Raw genomic sequence first — 20,881 nt, forward strand, 5'->3', positions numbered from 1 at the left:
TATTACTTAATGGTTAGAATTTATTTGGCTACAACTTGCTGAAACAAAGTCCTTTACTTTTAAGGTATCGAAGCAAATTAAAGTTGATCCGAGCTAAGGAAGAAGACAGCGGCCATTATACTATTGTAGTTCAAAATGAAGACGATGTGAAGAGCTATACTTTTGAACTCTTAACTCAAGGTATGTAAGGGCCGTATAAAGATAATGCCAGCTCAGTGGATGTGTGACTGAGAGCTCCCGAGGAGAGCCTGGCACTTTTCCCCCAGGTCGTGGAGGGAAAAGCAGCCCTTTTAGGGGAGAAGCAGGGACTGTAGATGTCACATGTCAGGGATAGCTTTGTTGGACTTACAAATCCACATAATTCTGGGAGGTTCCAGGCTAGTCTGGAATCATTTGGGAATTCCTAGGCTCCACTAGCTTCCTTACCATCTGCTTCTCAATGTGGTCTGGGAAGAGTGACATGATGCTTTTTGGTCTGGATGACCTTAGATTGTTCCAGAGTGTTTGGCCTTTTTGCTTTGCTTTCCTTGTAGACCTCGTACAGTGGCCCTTCCCAGAAAGGAGTGCCCAAGTCTTTACATCCTGGTTCAGAACCTACTCACCTACCTTGGGCCACATACTGTCTTAGGTGGGCTCATTTGACCCTCACAGTCAATCTATGATACAAGTATCAGCATATTTCTAAATTATTTGATCCCAGGTTGCAAAAACATCTTTAAAACCTAATAATACCCCATAGATGCACTTTGGTAAATGCTGCTCTAGATTTAGATGAATCCATTAGATGATTCCCAAGCTATAAGATAATTTTAAGAGCCTTCTTGCCTTTCAAGCCAAATAACCACAGGGGCTTTTTGCTTTCTTCACTGAGGATTTAAAACACCACGGGGCATAAATGCCAAATCACTGAAAATGTGACCATGCTCTTACCCAAGTGGGTCTGTCCAAACTGGAGTGTTAACTGTGCACATGACTCAGTGGCCGCTTGGTTTGTAGGTTTGAATGTCACGCGGACAAGTTCTGAACTCTTGGAATTCCACTTCGTAATTCCCAGAAGTTCTGGGACACGAACCAATTCAATTCTGATTTCTTTTCACCTCTTGCAGTTCCGTCATCCATTCTGGACTTGGTCGACGACCACCATGGCTCTAATGGGGGCCAGACAGTGAGATGCACAGCTGAAGGAACCCCTCTTCCTGATATTGAGTGGCTGATTTGCAAGGATATTAAGAAGTATGGAAATCGCACCTTCCCTTTCCATTTGTGGTCAGAATGTTTCTTCCTTGGGACAGAGGACCTCAAGTGCATTTTACTTCTTTTGCTGGCCCTTGTTTTTGTGTTTGTGATTCTTATTTGGCCTAAGTCTCATAAACTGCAAGATAGGGTTCCAAACATGGACCTCGCGTGTGCGTGCATGCAGGCGTGCATGCACGCAGGTGCACTTCTGTGTCCTTGAGTAGCTGTAAGAAGGTCGACAGCTTTCAGCAGATTCTCAAAGGGTCTCTAATCTGAAAAGAGCATGAATCTAAAGAACTGCTGTAAGAGGATTTTTACTACCCTGGCCCACAGTTTCATCTCCCATTTCATCTGTGGTGAATGTTATTTGGTGGTTAGACTGGCACGTGAAAATAAATGAAGGTACTGCCCAGGTGACTTCTCGCTACCTGCTCTGTGGCGGGAGTTAAGGTCCCCGTCCCTCCTTCAGCCCCCACCCCTCACCCTTCTCCGGCGGGCACGTGAGCAGCACATTTGCACTCCCACCTGTAGTGACTGCTGTGCTCAGAAACCTCGTTGCTTCTCCTGGAGAAGGAGACTCCTAGACCTACGCCCCCCGCAGGCCACAAGGCAGCAGACTTGGATCCAGACTGGAGCTGGTGTCGAGGTCTCACCCTAGTGACACCTGAGGGGGTCCTCACAGTGTGGGTGGAGAGAAGGGAGGGCAGCAGGCCTTTTCGGAGGGGTGGGACGTTGGGATAGTTAAGTTCTTGAAGTCCAGGTTGCTCATGGGTTCAAGGCTTGGGATGGGTAGTTCTGTTGGATTGAACTTGTTTATCTCTGCCTTGTCCTCATAACCAGTTAACTTTTAAATACCCACGTGTAGCTTATTCTCTCTTGGAGAACAAGGTGTTGAATGTTAATCTGCACATAAAATAAGAAAATTGACCTGTAGCCCCCCAAATGCAGACAAAGTCGGGGCTGCTTGCCGTCTTAGATGATTCTCACTACTCCACCCACCCCCATGACTCCCCGTAATTGCCTCTATACCTATACCCTTTTTCTCCGTCTCCAGATGTAATAACGAAACTTCATGGACGATTTTGGCCAACAATGTCTCAAACATCATCACGGAGGTCCACCCCCGAGACAGGAGCATGGTGGAGGGCCAAGTGACATTCGCCAAGGTGGAGGAGACCATTGCAGTACGATGCCTGGCTAAGAATCTCCTCGGGGTGGAGAGCCGAGAGCTGAAGTTGGTGGCTCCCAGTGAGTAGCTCATGGGTCAGGACACGGCCAAGTCAGCAGCCGAGCCCTTCCTCTCTCAAGCGGAACTTTGAATCCCAGATGGGGTCCCGTAGGAATGAAGGTCCCTCGGTGGAAATTCAGCTCCGGATGCTCTTAACGGGCCTTCTCTGGGCATCTCTGTGGGAGCCCTTTCTTTCAGATTCAAATCCCAAACCGCATTGTGCAGAGGCCCCTAGGCATTTTGATTGTCTAGCCGTATAGCTACCCAGTCTCTTTGGTCTGAGCATGTGGGGATGGAGGATGGGGAAGAAGGGTCTTCCTCCTTGTTGCTCTTCATAACAGTTGAGACAGGTTGAATTCTTAAAAAAAAAAAAAAAAAATCAATGAAGCCAAAAGCAATATAAGTAAACTGCAGCCTTTCAAAATAACTGAACTTGATTTTCTGAACTTACGTTCTAAACTTATGCTACTAATGGTAGCTCTCAATCTCACTTATTAATATTTATATTCCAGTTCATATTTTGTCCAGAAGGTTAATGTTGGAGGACCTTTGGGGAAGGTATTTTGTTCCCAACTGAATTTTGTCCCTTTCACTTCTAAGGGAAGAGCTGGAGTAGTTTCATGCATGTAGATAACTGAGAGATGGTCTTGCCCATCCTCCAAATAAGCCTGGTGGCTCTTATGCTTCTCCACCAGTAGTGAAAGATTTCTGGCCCAGAAACAGCCACCCTGCCTTCCTGCCCTCCCGCGTGTTTGTGCAAGTTCTCCACCGTGCCTCTCTCTCTCTCTCTCTCTCTCTGGTCCTCTAGCTCTGCGTTCTGAACTCACGGTGGCGGCCGCAGTCCTGGTGTTGTTGGTGATTGTAATCATCTCACTCATTGTCCTGGTTGTCATTTGGAAACAGGTAGATTTTCTTTTTAAAGAACTAAAACTATTTGAAACCAATAAGAACAAGAAGAAGAGCAACCTAGTTCAGGGCTTGGCACAGAGAAGGAGCTCAGTAACAGCATGATGAGTGAACGTTATTGAATCCTACTGTGTCCAGTCATTCTGCTGCTGCGGTTAAGCTTTGGTACATTCGGACGTTGGTAATTCACCAGTTACCTGTCCTGGTCATTTATAGAAACCAAGGTATGAAATTCGTTGGAGGGTCATTGAATCAATCAGCCCCGATGGACATGAATATATTTATGTGGACCCGATGCAACTGCCTTATGACTCGAGATGGGAGTTTCCAAGAGATGGACTAGTGCTTGGTAAGCTCCTACTGGGGTGATCTCCCAAGACTCCCTTTGATTTGTACGCAACTTTACTCTTTACGGGCCTGTGGAGGAATAAAGGATCTGCGCTTGTGCTTAGCAAAAGCTAAGCATTAGAAATTGGCTTTCAGAAATAGTTTTCTCTCTTGAAAATGAGTTAATTGAATCACAGCAATGACTTGTTTTTACCTCCTTCCCTAGCAAATTACGGTTAAAGAACATTTTACAAAGGGAGAAGAGAATATGAGGAGGCCTGCCAAAGCTACGCATCAAAGTGGCTTTGCTTTGGAAATGACACCAACTGAAAATGAGACGAAGTTCTACAACTAAAAAGGAACAGATGAGAAATGAATGAGGACAATCGGAAAATATATTTTGACTCAGTACATTCTGAGGATTATTAGATACTTCTTTAAAATATAGAATATAAAAATATAGGTTTCTTTTAAAACAAACATGAAAAAATCATCAAGCCAGCTTATCACAGACTTTTCAAATATTTCAATCTTGGGCTGAGACCAAGAACATGAAGCTTAGTCCAAGGGATTTTTTTTGGTTTTTTTAAAATCACATCCTGATTGAATGAAAACAGGACAAAGACAAATGAAAGTTAGAGCTAGAGGTTGTGTCATCATGACTATTCTAACAGTATGTACTTCAGAGGATGCCAAAGGCATTTTAACATTATCCACTTGTCTCATTCCAAAGTACAGCCAAGTTAGGTCTTCTTACAGAGTTACTTAAACTGAAATCAAACGAGACACCCTATTCACATACCTATACCTGGGAACTAAGCTTTCTTTATTATATTTTCTCCCTTGTTTTACAAAAAGGGATGAGGAGCTTAGGGAAGTTAAAAAGTAATAAAATACGGAGAAAAAGGGCAACATCCCTAACGTACCAAGAGGCAGTCCTGTGTCTCTCTGCTTCCGTGTATTGTCAAGTTGCTAGGGAAGCAGTACCTTTCCAGGAACAGTTTCCAGCCGTGCAGACATGCAGTCACAGGCAGTGTTGGCTGTTAGTGCCCTTTTATGAGCCGAGTCTTTCCCTGGCTTGGCAGAAACATCTGTTTTAGACTGTGAGCTCTTTTAAGAGTGGGGACCAGAGCTTCCATTTCATTTTGTATCTCCCAGCGTGCGGCAAAGTGTTGTGCTCCTAGGGCATGTTTAGCCTTTGCCCTTCCTAGTCTTTCTAAGAAACAGGCAGCAAGGGAGCCAGCCCGAAGTTGTCTTCATCACTGCTTAGAATCCGTGATGTCTTGAATACTGAAGTATTGCCAGTGGATAAAGGCTTATTGATGCAAAAGATGCCCCTGTTTGTGTGCGGAAAACAGAAGGGTAGAGAACCAGGAGGTTTGGGCCAGAGCCACAGAAAGCAAGTACCACAGAGCCCACGATTTGGCCCGGTTCTCCAGCTGGTAGACAGAGTGCTCACACCAGCGAGGGCTACACCCTCCTTCTTCCCGCCTGTGTTTTCCTTTCCTTTGCAAACGTTATTTGACAAAAGCAGTTATACTAATTTCCTTCCCTGTGGGCTCAGTTCTGGTTTTGACATGATGATTTGGAGGAATCATTATGCTTCCTCCATATGGGAGAAACACCACCCAGCTGTGTACCCATGAGCGCTGGCCGCGGTAAATGAAGCTGACGAGGTGCCTGATTCTGCATGTGTTGATGGTGCTGGTTGCCCACAGGTCGTATCCTGGGCTCTGGTGCATTTGGGAAAGTGGTTGAAGGAACTGCCTATGGATTAAGTCGATCCCAACCTGTCATGAAGGTAGCAGTGAAGATGCTAAAACGTAAGTGCCCCTTTCTGGAGATTTTTTGAACATGGAGATATTAAGTAAATTGCTCAAAATCACACAGCCAGTAAATGAAAGTTTAGGACTAGATCTTGGTTCTTTTGACTCTAGGTTTTATGCATATTTAGACTGTTTTGTCAGTTAGTTTTATTTAGATTGTTCTTGTTGCCTATATGTTGGAAAATCAAGAGTTATTTGTAGTGGCGTCTTTTTACCCTGAAGCCTAGGGATTAGTTATTAGCATCTAGACTGAGTCACTGTTTCTCTTTTAGACTGTTGTTAAATAAAATGATGTCCAGTCGTAGGGTTAGCCATGTTTTGGGCTTTTTCTGGGTAGTAAATAGTTTAGTTGAACCGATACGTGATTTATTTCTTGAACAGCCACAGCCAGATCCAGTGAAAAACAAGCTCTCATGTCTGAACTGAAGATAATGACCCACCTGGGGCCGCATTTAAACATTGTGAACTTGCTGGGAGCCTGCACCAAGTCAGGTAGGCTTGCTCACCTGAGAGTGAGGATTTTCATAGAACACTACGGTTGTGAAGACTGTCTAGGCTTTGAAATGCCCAAACACGCCAGCAAATATAAGTCCCTTGAATGGAGCTGTTGACTAGATTCTATTGAGGGAAGCTCACCGTTCTTGAGCAGCGTCTCTTAGCAGTGTAGACACAGTGTAATTCATGGCCCTTCTGTTCTTCACTTTCATACTCACCTCCAACTGGTTTTGGACCCCACAGGCCCCATTTACATCATCACTGAGTACTGCTTCTATGGGGATTTGGTCAACTATTTGCATAAGAATAGGGACAGCTTCTTGAGCCGCCACCCAGAGAAGCCCAAGAAAGAGCTGGACATTTTTGGATTGAACCCTGCTGACGAAAGCACCCGAAGGTAGGTGCGAAGAGAGACGCTGTTGTGAACTGTCGTCTTATGAGCTTCACCAGTGGGGAGAACCCATGTCCTGATAGAGGCCATGTCTGCAGATTCAGTGCCAGGAGGTAGCAAGACTTAGAGTCAACTACCCTGCTCCATCATCCTGTAACATGGTGCTGAGAGATACCTGATGTCTGCAGATGTTTTGAACTGGGATATCATGTTGGGGATAGGTTTGCTGATAGGTTTGAATGAGAGTGAGGGTTGGAATAGTTCTGGGAACCAGTTTGCTGTTTACGTGTGTTCTACTTAAGACCTCTAAATGCATCTCTGGCCAGGGATGCCCCAGTACTCATGCCTTGTGAGAAACTTCTAAGTTTGAGATACTGGTCCTTGCTGAACCCTGTGCCTATTAGTCCCCACTGCAGAAGTCTAAAGTGGCTAAAAAGATCTCTGTAGATACGAAGTTCCGTAAGATCAGAAAGGACGTGAGTTCACTTCATATTAATTTACTCAATGGACACCAGATTGGTGCTAAATGTATTGAGTAGCAGGATTTGTCTGCCCAAGCCACTTGGTCATGGGGTGCAGGTTCGTGGCCCGTGAACTGAAAAACAGAATAAAGACAGACACAGCTGAGTTGAGATGGTCCATGTGTTTGTGCGATCGTTGATTGATGCTCATGCCCCCGACTAGACCACCCTCGTGAAGGGTATGGGTGGTTGTGCTTTTGTTCCCTGTGCCGCCCCCATGGCCACCACTGCCTCGCAGGTGGTGGGTACCTAGTTGTCATCTACTGAATGTCGGGCGATCACTCCAGAGGACAGCCTGGTTAAGGTTTCTTTTTCTGTTTCTACAGTTACGTTATTTTATCTTTTGAAAACAACGGTGACTACATGGACATGAAGCAAGCTGACACTACACAGTATGTCCCCATGCTGGAAAGGAAAGAGGTTTCTAAGTATTCAGACATCCAGAGAGCGCTGTACGATCGCCCAGCCTCATATAAGAAGAAATCCATGTTAGGTAAAGGCGTCTTTGCTTACGCTTTGGGTGTTGTGATCTTCCGGTGGTTTAGTATGATGCCTAAAATACTCAGAAGATGCTGAGCAGGCCTGGGAAGTAGGGCCGCCAGGCCACATGGTTCCTAACTGCAGATCTGCACACCTGAGTCTAGGACATGTTTTTGAAGGTCTGTGGCCTGTGGATTGAAAAAAGAAAAAGAATAAAGATAGACCTCATGTAATAAATTTTTCAGACTTTAAATGTAAATATTTTATTTTATTAATTTTATCTTTCTGTCCAGTTTTATTCAGATATAATTGAGATACAGGACTGTGTAAGTTTAAGGTGCACAGCATAATGATTTGACTTACAAACATCATGAAATGATCACCACAGTGAGCGTAGTGGACATCCATCATCTCACACAGATGCAAAATAAAAGAAAAAGAAAAAGATTGTTTTCCTTGTGATGAGAATGTTTAGTATTTACTCTCTTAACTTGCATATATAATATACAGCAGTGTTAATTATATTGATCATGTTGTACATTATATCCCTGTAATGTACATTTTAAAATGTAGTCATTTTAAAGAATTGTTTATTCTGACATAATGATATTCATTTTTTGGTGTTAGCATGACTTTTTTTTTTTCTTCTTCAAATGAAAGTATGGTGGTAGTTGATGTTTTTTCTCAGTACCCTTACTTGGAACAATTAAAAGCTGGCAATCTTATATTGGTTCCTAATATTTTTTTTTAATTTAATTATATAAATCTCTAATATCTGTGAGTTCCATAGCCCTTGTTTTTAGCTTTGCTAATATCCAGTTTGTGTTAGAAACTGGAAAGTGGACAATTTGAGGTTATATTTTCTGACAAGAGTGTTGGGTTTTTCTACTGAATGTTGTTTGAAGGAAGATCCGTTTGTTTTCAAAGCAGATGAGCATGTGGCAGGGTTGAACTGATTTGTAAACTCCAGGGAGCCTAGCTGATGCCCATAGCAGATGGACCACCCCACATCTGCTGGGGGTGGTCCTTCCAGGCTTCTACTCTCATCACAGGCTTGGAGTGGGGAGGAGGCTGCTAGATAGATCTGACGATGCCTTGTTCCATAATCTTGTATTACCGGGTCTGAGACCTCCCGTTGGTCCCTGCAAAAAGGTGTTGAGCTGTCATGGAAATTGTTTTGAAAATCATTAATGTACTCTGGATGCTTTCAGGGTTCTTAAGTGAAAGGTACAGTCATTAAGAAAAGAATGTGCTTGTTCTGCAAAGCGCAGTACAGAATAATATTTTCCACTCCTGCAGCTCCAAGGTCCATTCACATCTCATTGCCAGCTGGGTAAACTTCCAAGCCCTTTTAAAAGATTAGCCAGTGAGACTTGTCGGAACCAGTCCTTCCTCTCCCCTCCTGTATTGTTAAAAATAGTTTACGTTGCTTCCCAGGCTGGACGTAGCTCTAGATGTCAGGGGAACCTGATTCATGCTCAACCCAGGCCCAGTTGGCAGGCAGACCATTGCTTTCTGGCTGGAAAAATGTGAAGGGCTGAAGCTACTCTTCACATGCCTGAACTTTTTCAAAAAGTGCTGAGAACTGCTGGCCTAGATTGCCTCCTTCCTCGAAAACCCTGGGACCCTTCCAGAGGGGACCAACTGGGGAAAGTGGACAAGTTACAAAGAAAGGGAACTACGCGCAAAGTCTTTGGCACTGACCTTTAAGATCACTATCTCTAGTTGGACTGGTGGCTAATTTTATTCACAAAGTAAGCCAAGTACTATGAAGGTGGCTTTAAAAAGAAAAAAAAAGCAATTCCTAGAAGCTGCTTTTTCAAAGAGCCCTCGTGTACATTCCTCACGGATTTGTGTGTGTGTGTGTGTGTGTGTGTGTGTGTGTGTTTAAAGTGGCTGAGGTGATTTGCTAACTAAGATTGAAAAAAGAAATTTGGGAGGCAAACAACAAAATATGTGTGAGAACGCATGATACTGGTCCTTATGGAATCATATATACTTATATATATACTTAAACCAGGTATATGTTTCTACAGATGTATTTCTTTTTAAAGAGAGCACTTTTGCATATTTTACACACACCGCTGTGAGGTTTAGAAACTATAACAAAATGATCTTAAGTGTGTTCTTTGGACAAGCCTCCGCAGTCTGACGAGCGGCCCAGCCCTTCGGGAGTATCAAGGTGGGTGATGTTTCATGCTGTCCGCCAGCACCAACACACTTAATTCCTTTCCTGCAGACTCAGAAGTCAAAAACCTGCTTTCGGATGATAACTCAGAAGGCCTTACTTTGTTGGATTTGTTGAGCTTTACCTATCAAGTTGCCCGAGGAATGGAGTTTTTGGCTTCAAAAAATGTAAGTGTATTCAGGGGACAGAGACTTCTTTAGACCCAGGCCACAGATCTGAGCAAGGTGAGCGTGGAAGGGAGATCATGGAGAAGCCTGTAGCAATGGCTGCTTCTCTCTTCCTCATCCCCAAAGCAGAGTGGGACATCCAACAGGATCAGGTGTCTATTTTTCTCCAGAGCTTTGTCCCTCTCGGGAGGGACTGGGATGAGAGCCTGAGAGAGGGGAGCTCTTTATGCCAGGACAGCCTCCCTGAGGCTGTGTGCCAGGCAGCTCCAAGCGCCCCCGTGAAGTGTCCAGTCTTGCAGGGGTGATGCTGTCTAGCGCAGGTGGACTGACACTCCCCGTCATTTCTTCCCTTTGTGCGCAGTGTGTCCACCGGGACCTGGCCGCTCGCAATGTCCTCCTGGCGCAAGGGAAAATCGTGAAGATCTGTGACTTTGGCCTGGCCAGAGACATCATGCATGATTCGAACTACGTGTCAAAAGGCAGCGTACGTGCTCTCACCTTGTTTGGCATGCTCGCCCTCCCTCACTCGCATCTCTGAAAGCAGGTGTTGCTTCCAGCCATTCAGTGCCCAGATTTTTAACACAGAGTCCATGACATTCATGAATGGGCTCCAGGGGTCAGTATGAAAAGCACAGGCTCTACAGACAGACTCCCTGGGTGTGAGCACCATCTCCAGCACCTACTAGTGTGGGAACTTGGGGCACGTTACTTGGCCATTCTGTACCTCGGTTTCCCTGTCTGTATCAGGGAAGTGACATTAGTACCTATCTCCTGAGTTGCTGCAGAGTATTAGATCACCGGATTCATGTAAAATGCTTAGGACAGTGCCTGGCACATACAAAGCAGCCCGTAAGTGTTAGTCATTAATACATAAGTTGTGCATTTATTTCCAAGGAGAGCACCTCTTTTATCAAATTTTCAAATGGTGTCTACGACCCCTAAAATGTTAAAACCACTTGAGTTAATACATCTTAGAGGCACAGTTTCCTTAAAGATAGTCGTTCTGTCCTACACTTGAACCTTCTCCCCACTATTTCTTATAGTTCAAAAATGTAATTGGCTCTCGGGTCACTAGGTCTGTTCTTAATTTCGTTCCTAGGAAGACCTGAAAATAGGGGACAGGTCCATTCAGGGCTCACGCTTTTGGGGTAGACATTCAGGATTAAATATCTTGGCATGTTATTCCTTGGAAGGGTGTAAGAGGCAGCAGTGACCATCCATCATTCATTAAATACATATTGAGCACCCACTAGGTGGCAGGCACTCTTCTGAGTGCCGAGAGTACAGAAGTGAACTAAAGAGACACTCCTGTGGGGCAAGGTTGCCAGTGCAAGCTATTAGCCCAGAGAGGACCCCTTTCTATTCCTGCTGCCGTAGATCATAGCTGCATCTGCTGGCTTTAACGTCCTCCCCGCTTCCCTGCAGACCTTTCTCCCGGTGAAGTGGATGGCTCCCGAGAGCATCTTCGACAACCTCTACACCACACTGAGCGACGTCTGGTCTTACGGCATTCTGCTCTGGGAGATCTTTTCCCTCGGTATGGGCCTGACATCTCTGCTTGTTTGGGTTGTTCTGGAACAACACTGGAAGGGAGATGCTGTGTTTGCCGAGCTCCAGGATGTAAACAATGTTAAGATACCTAGTGTGGGTCAGGTGCACTGCGGCCGATTCACACGTTGTGCACTTACGATGGCTAGTGTGTTTCCGAGCAGACCGAGAAGGGGTCTTGGGGAACTGTGCCCTCACCCCTGGCCTTTGCCCCACTTCTCCTCTGAGCTACATCAGAGGGACCGTCTCCTGCTGGAAATGCTCCCGATGACATTCACTCACCCGCTGCTTCTTCACCTTGGACTTTGGGTTAAGTGGGTTCACCAGTGGGGATTCGCCCTCCCTCACCTCATGGTGGTGGACACTCAGTGAAAGCAGTGCAGTGAGGGAAGGGGAATAGTGACTCCCTTCCTGGTCATCATTCTGGAGGAGAGAAACCTTCTAGTCATTCAGTAAGTCAGGCACCGGTTCCTGAAGAATACAGGTGCCCCGAGCTACCAGGTGAGGGCCCTGCGAGGGGGTGATTCACACCCCTGACTTCCAGACAGTTCACCTGGGGAGGTGAAGCTTACACATTTAATGATAAGCTGTGTGTTCCTGATTTAAAATTGTAATGGAAGCTCAGAGAACAGAGGAGTCCTGGAGTAGTTTTGGAAGGAAACTAAACTTGACCTGGCCTTGGCCACAAAAATGGGAAATGTTTCATGAATCCACTATTGTCCTGATGTGACAGTAAAGGGCTTTCCCTGCCCCTTCTCCTTTTTCGACCCTAGTTCATCCCTCCAGAGATGTCACTGTGGGTCACCCAAGTGTGTGGCCTAACTGAGTCTCGTATTCTGTGACAAACAGAGAATTATCTAGACATTTCAAGACTGCTGCCTTAATTATTTGAACACTTCGGATGGAAATGACTTTCCATTGGGCAAGGCTGTGAAATCAAGCAGATGATAACACTTAATTTCTTTGGAAGAACCGCTACTTCAAGGCGGGGATCCCCAAACATTTTCTAAAGGTGTCAAGTGTTTCAACAGTGTACCACACACTCGTCAGTCCTGGTCGTTTTCTTCTTGGGTCCTCAGGTGGTACGCCCTACCCTGGCATGGTGGTGGATTCTACTTTCTACAATAAGATCAAGAGTGGGTACCGGATGGCCAAGCCCGACCACGCCACCAGTGAAGTGTGAGCCCCCCCTTGCTATCCCGTGGGCCTGTGTTCATGCCCGGTGGGTCTATGGGGGTAGGGGGTGCCCTGACGTTCCTCCCTGTGCCCACTGTGAGTCCTGTGCTTCTCCAGCTACGAGATCATGGTGAAGTGCTGGAACAGTGAGCCAGAGAAGAGACCCTCCTTTTACCACCTGAGTGAGATTGTGGAGAATCTGCTGCCTGGACAATATAAAAAGGTTTGTCTGAGCCTCTTAAGATGGGTGAGTGGAAAGGAATGGGCAAAGGGAGGAGACAACAGCCGGTCATTGCACAGGAGAGCAGTACTGTTCAACACTATGTTAAAGGAGCATTTTCAAAGGAGGAAAAGATGGTGTGATCCAGTGGCCGGGGCTTCAGGGAGTGCTCCCTGGGCCCTTGGTAGCAATGAGGAGTAGAAACCCTCCTCTTCCTGCACGGCTCCCTTTCATCCTGAGTGTGCGACACCTGTAAGCACTTCATTCTCCATATGCTTGAGTATCTGAAGCTACTGTGCAGTTAGAAGTCTCAGAGCACCCACAGCCATTAAATCGCTAATTTGAATGCACTTAAACCCATGCGAAATTGGCTTTTACCAGCCGACTGGAAGGAACAACCTCAGCTGTTATCTGTGGCTCCAGCTGGTTTTTTGTGGAATAGGAAGCATTGTTCAAAGGAACAAATGTAATTTCATGGAACCAAGCAGGATACGGTAATGAATGAAACAAATTTTTGCTGAGATGCTGAGAAGGAAGCCCAGACACACTTGTGTGATAAACTCAGTTTCTTAGATTCAGTCATCATGTAGGTTTTCCATACTTATTGCTCCTCTTCCTTCTTCTCGAGGAAGAGCAGTGTTAGCTGAACTGGAAGTTAAATACTTTTGTTTATCGATTATCTCACTGCCCCTTACAAGTGCCATAAGTGAGGCAGAAGGAAGGAAGGAAATTAACGATAGGAAAGTCAGAGACACTCTGGTTGGTGAAATTGTGTTGATGGGAACAGACTGGAACTATTGTTGAAAATGGGGTCTTTTTTATTTTATTTTTGATTTTATTTTTTTATTTTTATTTTTATTTTTTGGGGGGGTCTTTTTTAGATCAATGGTCCCTAAGTTTTGAATTACATTTCTCCAGTGTTTGGGGATTAGGAAGACTTCTGGTATGGTGCTCCCAGTGGAAGCCCTGTTCACCTCTTATTGGGACTCATCCAAGCCCTGGAGAGACTGTGTGATGGGGACCAGAAGGGTCCATGCTAGTCCCAGAGAAGGGAGTGTGTGTGTTTGGGGACGCAGTTGTAGCTACTGACTGAGAAGGGGTTCTTGGTATCTCAAGACCTACCAGCAGGAGATCTCTGCCACGGGTGGCCCTTTCTTCATGTTACACATCTCTGCGGAACAGTTAACACCTGACTCTCCTTCAGTTGTCAACAGTTAAAAAATAGTAAGCTCTGAGCATCTGTGTTCTTTTTTGCAGCTCTATCAGTAACCCTTGAGTAACTATGTGAAATGAACATTTGCAGAGTTATGAAAAGATCCACCTGGACTTCCTGAAGAGTGACCATCCCGCCGTGGCACGTATGCGCGTGGACTCCGACAATGCGTACATTGGTGTCACCTACAAAAACGAGGAGGACAAGCTGAAGGACTGGGAGGGTGGCCTTGACGAGCAGAGGCTGAGCGCAGACAGTGGCTACATCATCCCTCTGCCTGACATCGACCCTGTTCCTGAAGAGGAAGACCTGGGCAAAAGGAACAGACACAGGTAGACACGAGACCTCAGCTTCCTGCCGAGCTCTCTCCCGTCCCCTCCCCCAGCACACCTGAAGGGGAGGAGCCATTGCCCCATTGTGAGGCCCTCCTGGTGCTGAATCTGTCCTGGGGGAGCCAGTGGCAGAACCCCCAGGGGTCTGTTTAGTTTTGAAAATGCTTCCCAGATGATTCTTTAAATTTTTTGTTTGTTTACTCAAATATAGTTGGCTTACAATATTATATTAGTGTCAAGTGTACAACATAGGGATTTGATATTTTTATAGATTATACACCATACAAAGTTATTATAAATTCTAGATTATTTCCCTATATGTGCTGTATATTACATCCCTGCGATTTATTTTTTTGCGGTACGCGGGCCTCTCACTGTTGTGGCCTCTCCCCGTTGTGGAGCACAGGCTCTGGATGCACAGGCTCAGCGGCCATGGCTCACGGGCCCAGCCGCTCTGCAGCATGTGGGATCTTCCCGGACTGGGTCAGGAACCCGCGTCCCCTGCATCGGCAGGCGGACTCCCAACCACTGCGCCACCAGGGAAGCCCCCTGTGATTTATTTATTTTATAACTGGTAGTTTGTACCTTTTAATCCCATTCACCTACTTTGCCCCTCTCCCCTCTGGTAACCACTAGTTTGTTCTCTGTGAGTCTGTTTTTGTTTTGTTTGTTAATTTGTTTTCTTTTTTTAGCTTGCACATATACGTGAAAACATACAGTATTTGTCTTTGACTCATTTCACTAAGTGTAACACCCTCCAGGTCCATTCACGTTGTCACAAGTGGCAAGATTTCATTCTTTTTTATGGCTGAGTATTTCATTGTGTATATATACCATATCTTCCTTATCCATTCGTCGGTTGATGGGCACTTAGGTTGCTTCCATATCATGGCTATTGTAAATAATGCTGTTAAGAACACTGGGGTGCACATATCTTTCCGAATTAGTGTTTTCATCTTCTTTGGATAAATACCGAGAAGTGGAACTGCTGTGTCGTATGGTAGTTCTACTTTTAATTTTTTGAGGAACCTCCATATTGTTTTCCATAGTGGTTGCACCAATTTACATTCCCACTAACAATGTGCTAGGGTTTTCTTTTTTCCACATCCTCACCACCACTTGTTATTTCTTGTCTTTTTGATGATAGTCATTCTGACAGGCATGCCATGATATCTCATTGTGGTTTTGGTTTGCATTTCCCTGATGATCAGTGATGTTGAGCATCTTTTCATGTGCCTGTTGACCATCTGTATGCCTTCTTTGGAAAAATGCCTATTCAGGTCCTCTGCCCAATTTTTAATTGGATTGTTTGGGGTTTTTTGATATTGAGTTGTATGAGTTCTTTATGTATTTTGGTTATTAATCCCTTATCAGACATATTTTTGCAAATATCTTCTCTCATTCAGTAGGTTCCCTTTTCATTTTGTTATTGGTTTCCTTTGCTGTGCAAAAGGTTTGATCAGGTCCCATTTGCTTATTTTTGTTGTTGTTGCTCTTGGTTGAGGAGACAGGTCCAAAAACATATTGCTTAGACCAATGTCAAAGAGTGTACTGCCTATATTTGCTCCCTGGAGCTGGTGGAGGTCTGGGGCAGGAAGGGAAATGTTTCCCTGATGGAGAACCTTTGACTGAAGTCCTCAAGTAATTTGATCAAACTGACACAGCAACTATGATTACTGAAATAATATAAGCCTCTCTTGCTGGTTTTTTTCTTTTTTCTTTTCTTTTTTTTTTTGGTATGCGGGCCTCTCACTGTTGTGGCCTCTCCTGTTGCGGAGCACAGGCTCCGGACGCGCAGGCTCAGCAGCCATGGCTCACGGGCCCAGCTGCTCCGCGGCATGTGGGACCTTCCCGGACCGGGGCACGAACCCGTGTCCCCTGCATCGGCAGGCGGACTCTCAACCACTGCGCCACCAGGGAAGCCCCTTTTTTCTTTTCTTTTTTGGCCCCACAGCATGTGGGTGGGATCTTGTGGAATCTTAGTTCCCCGACCAGGGATCTAACCCACATCCCCTGCAGTGGAAGCTTGGAGTCTTAACCACTGGACTGCCAGAGAAATCCTTCTTCCTGTTTTCATATTTAGTTTCTTAATTCAAACTGAGGAGAAAATTGAGAGGCAGGCTGTACTGGGCTATTTGACGCTACATCAGTGGTTTCATTTATTCATTCATTCATTCGTGCTACATTGGGTCTTTGTTGTTGTGCCTGGGATTTCTCTAATTGTGGAGAGCGGGGGCTATTCTTCATTGTGGTGCACGGGCTTCTCATTGCGGTGGCTTCTCTTGTTGCGGAGCATGGGTTCTAGGCGTGTGGGTTTCAGTAGTTGTGGCACACGGGCTTAGCTGCTCCGCGGCACATGGGATCTTCCCCACCCAGGGCTCAAACCCATGTTCCCAGCATTGGCAGGCAGATTCGTAACCACTGCGCCACCAGGGAAGTCCCCATCAGCGGTTTTAAACCCTGGCTGCAAGTTGGAGCCACCTGGGGAGATTTGATAACTACTGCTATACAAGCCTCACCCAGGCCAACAAATGATAATCTCTGGGAGTGAAGCACAAGCACTCTCTGGCTGATTTGTTCTTTCTTTCTTTCTAACTTTGTATTATGGAAGATTTCTAACGTGCATAATTCAAACAGTATAGTGAACTGTCAGGCACCCACCACTCAACTTCAGTGTTGATGAACCCATGACCTGTCTGCTTGCGTAGCCATATCTACTCCTCCTCTACCACTTCCCTCTGGATTATTTTGAAGCAGCTCCTAGACATCATATCATTTCACCCATAATATTTCAGCATACATCTCAAAAAGATAAGGGCTCTATTTTAAAAAATAACTATAGTTATTAAAAATAACTACAGTACCATTATTTCACCCCCCAAATTGACAATAAATAGTTAAAAGCATCCGATATCCAGTCAGTGTTCAAATTTCCTTGATTCTCTCATAAATATTATTTTACATTTAGTTTGTTCTGTTCAAGACCCAAATGAGAGTCACACATTGACTTTGGTTGATAGAGCTCTATAAGTTCGTTCTGCCTCTTTCAGCCCCCTTGCATATTGTTTGTGTAAAAACCAGAGCATTTGCCTGTTGAGTTCCCACATTCAGAATTTTGCTGCTTGCATTACTGTTGTGAGTTTTATCATATGCTTCTGTCTCCTATATTTGTTGGAAATTGGTAGTTAGTCTGGAGGCTTGATCTGACTCAGTAGATTTTTGGTAAGTGTGCTTCAAAGATGATGTGCGGTGTACAGGAGGTACATGCTGTACCGTTGTCTCTTTCTGTGACAATAGCAGCCACTGGTGATCATACCTAGACCCATTAAGTTATTACCAACGTGATGCTAATGCACAGCCAGCACTAGAACCATTGGTTTGTATGGTCCAGGGGGAGGGGCCATGCCCCACTTCCTTGCTCTCTTTGCATAACCCTTGGACAGAGGCAGGAGAAGGTAGGTGGCGATAGTGGCCCCAAGTTCAAGGTCCAAGTTGCTTATGAGTTTCTCTCTTTCTCTCTTCATTCAGGATATTGCTGTCTCTTTCTCATTCAGTTGAATACATATAAATATTTAGGCAGAAGCACATGACATTATTATTTTGGAGGCTTATAACTGTGACCTCTCTCAACCAATTTAGGTGTAAGATATAGACAGCCCTTGTTTATGTGTATGCACCAGGTAATTTTAAAAATATAGTTTTTATTTGTTTTTGTGATGCGATTTGGAGATGGGAAAAAGTGAGCTGTCTGACTTACCTTTCTGTTTATCCTCTGCTCAGAACAATTTTTAAAGGTGTTTATGTTCCTTTAGTAAACACTGTTTCTCCAAGTTTTGGGTAGTTTTTGTAGAACTTCTTGGGGGTGGGAAGAAGGTTGAACAGTGGGTCTTGGAGTGCTCACTATACCCCAGATCTGTCATCCATTTGGTTACTTTGTGTTTGAGGGCCCTGAATATTTCAACTGTAAAAAAGGGTTCTGCTTCTAAATAAAGTTAGAAAATCACTTTGGGATAAATAACATAAGAAAGGTGCCAAGAACTGTTCTAGGGGTACACAAGGCTGGACTTCAGAATTTGACATGTATTCCACAGAGAGAGCAATTCTAGTTGGTAGGTAGTTGTTGTATTAAAAAACTGGGACTTCTGTAAGGGTGATACATTTGGTTTTCTCTGAATCACACAAAGTATGTCCCAAATGATTACACTAGGTCAGCGAGACTGTGGCCCTGACAGGTGGGCTGAGATGGTGAGTGTCTTAGCTTGTGCTGCCTTAACACAGTACCACAGACTAAGGGGCTTAAACAACAGGAATTTCTCACAGTTCTGGAAGCTGGAAATTCAAGATCAAGGTGTTGGCAGGTTTGGTTTCTCCCAAGGCCTCTCTCCTTGGCTTGCACATGGCCACCTTCTTGCTGTGTCCTCACATGGGCTTTTTCTGTTTGTGCATCTCTGGTGTCTCTTCTTATAAGGACACCAATCCTACTGGGCTAGGGCCCCATCCTTATGACTTCATTTAACCTTAATTACCTCCTTAAAGGCCCTGTCTCCACATTTTTCACATTGGGGGTTGGGGCTTCAACATATGACTTTGGTGGGATACAATTCAGCCCATAAAAGATGGGGGATTCCAGATCTGGGATGCTCTGGGTGTAGGCGGGCAGGAGTGAGCATGGTGGTCTTGTGGAACACCCTCCTCAGGCTCAGGATGCTTGGCCTTGGGAGGCGAGTGGGCCTGAGAAAGAAAGGGCCTTGCTGTAGAGGACTTGGGGATGCTAGGTCAGAGCCTATCAGGAGTCAGGTCCTGGGCTACAAGATGAGCACTGTGGCTTGGGAACCAGAAATAAGCCCAGTCATCAGCATTAGGAACCCCCGTCCGTGAAGCCTGATGAGCAGCAAGGATGATGTGGTGCTGAGTCTTGGTGGAAGCTAGCTTCTTCTGTGCCCACAGTCCAGCCATTGGCCAAGGTCCCGGGAACTGGGTTTGGCCTCTTGGGGAGAGAGGCTGCCAGGACTAGATGGTTATTAAGACCAGCCAAGTGGACTAGGATTCACAGTGAGGCTTTAGGACCAGGGTATAAGTGGGGAGGGAAGGTGGAGTACAGACTAGGAACTGAGCAAAAGCTCAGTCTTAAGGAAGGGCCCAATCTGGAGGGTTATGAAGGAGAACTCAGTCCAGTAGCCCCATAGGTTCAAAGAGCTCTCTGGGCCACCGGGGCCCCACGGTGGAGGGTAGCAGACTGTTTCCCGTGGGCTTCTATTGGCCAGGCTTGGTTCTCTACTTGGAAACTGATACGGAAAGGAGGGGAGAGAGCCTCTTTTTTGGTGTGCATGTGTGAGACTCCGTCATGTGGCCACCCAGCTGATGGTATGGCTTCTATGCCGTGTGTGTAGCATGGTGCTGCAGCCTCGCCATGAGGAGGTGAAGCTGTGGTCCTGCCTATCAGCAGGTGATAATCTGCTTGGAGCTAAAAGAGATACATGAAAATTTAGCAACACAGGGTAGGATAACAGTAAGAGAGTAAGAGTTCAGAGAAGGGAAGACAGGCAATAGTGACAGTCTGGAGACCCTAGAGAATATTTTCTAAAAATTTTTGTGAAAAATTTTAAGTGTCCAGAAAAATTCTAAGAATATATCTACCACTTAGATTTAGTTGTTAACACTGTATCACATTTGCTTTACCTATATATTATATATATAATATACATATATATGGTAGTTGTTGTGTGTATCACAAACATACACTCATACTTTTTTTCTTGCTAAGTCACCTGAAACAAAGTCATTTGAAATTCCAGCACACATCTCCTAAGAATAAGGAGACTCTCCTACATAACCATAATAGCATGACCACACATGAGAAAATTGACAACTATTCCTTGATATCATCTAATATCCGGGCCCTATTCAAATTCAGAGTTTGGATAACAGCAACAATAATCATAACTAACATTTATCGAGCGCTTATTATGTGCTAGGTACTCTACTCAGTGCTGTATGGTTATTGCCTTACTGCTGTATTTAATCTCCCTAACAAACAGGAATATTGTCAGGCACTGTTGTCATCTCATTTTATAGGCAAGGGAACAAGTTCAGGAGGTTAAGGGACTTGTGTGAAGTCCCACAGCTGGTAAGTGGTGGACCATTCCACATCTAAGGCTGTCTGTCTCTAGAACTCCCTTCTCAGACGCTACTCTAGTAAGTAAAGAGCCTTCACCTGGGCCTTTAGGACTCAAGGGGGGATTGGATGTAAGAGGAGGGGAAGGAGGGCATGCCTGGGGCGTGGGGTGAAATCCTGAGATCACAGTTTGGACGTTCAGGAGCTTTCAGGGCTAGCAAGTGACTGACCCGGCTGCACTTTGCCCCAATTTCATCCCTCTGCTTTTTCTTCCCCAGGTCTTTTGATCGGGCATTGCTTCTTTTCTCTTCCACTGGGGTTGAGTAGGGAAAATAGAAATTGTCACAGCTTGTTAGCAACTTTGATGGAGGATCTGGCAGAAGAGAAGGGAAGCTGAAGTGTGGAGATGACCTGTGGATCTGGGTTTTCCATACGGCCCACGGCAGTGTGATGGGGGCTGCGTCTGGCTTGGTGGCAAAATCTTGCCCAGCTGGGTAGCCTGGGTTTGAATG

General features: G+C 45.2%; 1 protein-coding gene across 5 annotated transcripts in view; it reads left to right on the forward strand.

Annotated features, from left to right (window-relative positions):
• The window catches only part of PDGFRA (platelet derived growth factor receptor alpha), a 45,571-nt gene that overhangs the window by 22,119 nt on the left and 2,571 nt on the right, over nt 1-20,881 (forward strand). For all 5 annotated transcript variants that reach the window (XM_030880534.2, XM_060299328.1, XM_060299329.2 and 2 more), the window contains 15 exons: nt 65-180; nt 1,107-1,233; nt 2,291-2,484; nt 3,273-3,367; nt 3,587-3,719; nt 5,416-5,520; nt 5,905-6,015; nt 6,262-6,415; nt 7,257-7,423; nt 9,650-9,765; nt 10,127-10,249; nt 11,191-11,302; nt 12,393-12,492; nt 12,607-12,712; nt 14,013-14,254. In XM_030880534.2, coding sequence (XP_030736394.1) covers nt 65-180; nt 1,107-1,233; nt 2,291-2,484; nt 3,273-3,367; nt 3,587-3,719; nt 5,416-5,520; nt 5,905-6,015; nt 6,262-6,415; nt 7,257-7,423; nt 9,650-9,765; nt 10,127-10,249; nt 11,191-11,302; nt 12,393-12,492; nt 12,607-12,712; nt 14,013-14,254 — 2,001 coding nt within the window. The remainder of the gene's footprint in view (nt 1-64; nt 181-1,106; nt 1,234-2,290; nt 2,485-3,272; nt 3,368-3,586; nt 3,720-5,415; nt 5,521-5,904; nt 6,016-6,261; nt 6,416-7,256; nt 7,424-9,649; nt 9,766-10,126; nt 10,250-11,190; nt 11,303-12,392; nt 12,493-12,606; nt 12,713-14,012; nt 14,255-20,881) is intronic.

Source organism: Globicephala melas, chromosome 5 (genome assembly GCF_963455315.2).
Source record: "Globicephala melas chromosome 5, mGloMel1.2, whole genome shotgun sequence".
In the NCBI taxonomy this organism is placed as follows: Eukaryota; Metazoa; Chordata; class Mammalia; order Artiodactyla; family Delphinidae; genus Globicephala; species Globicephala melas.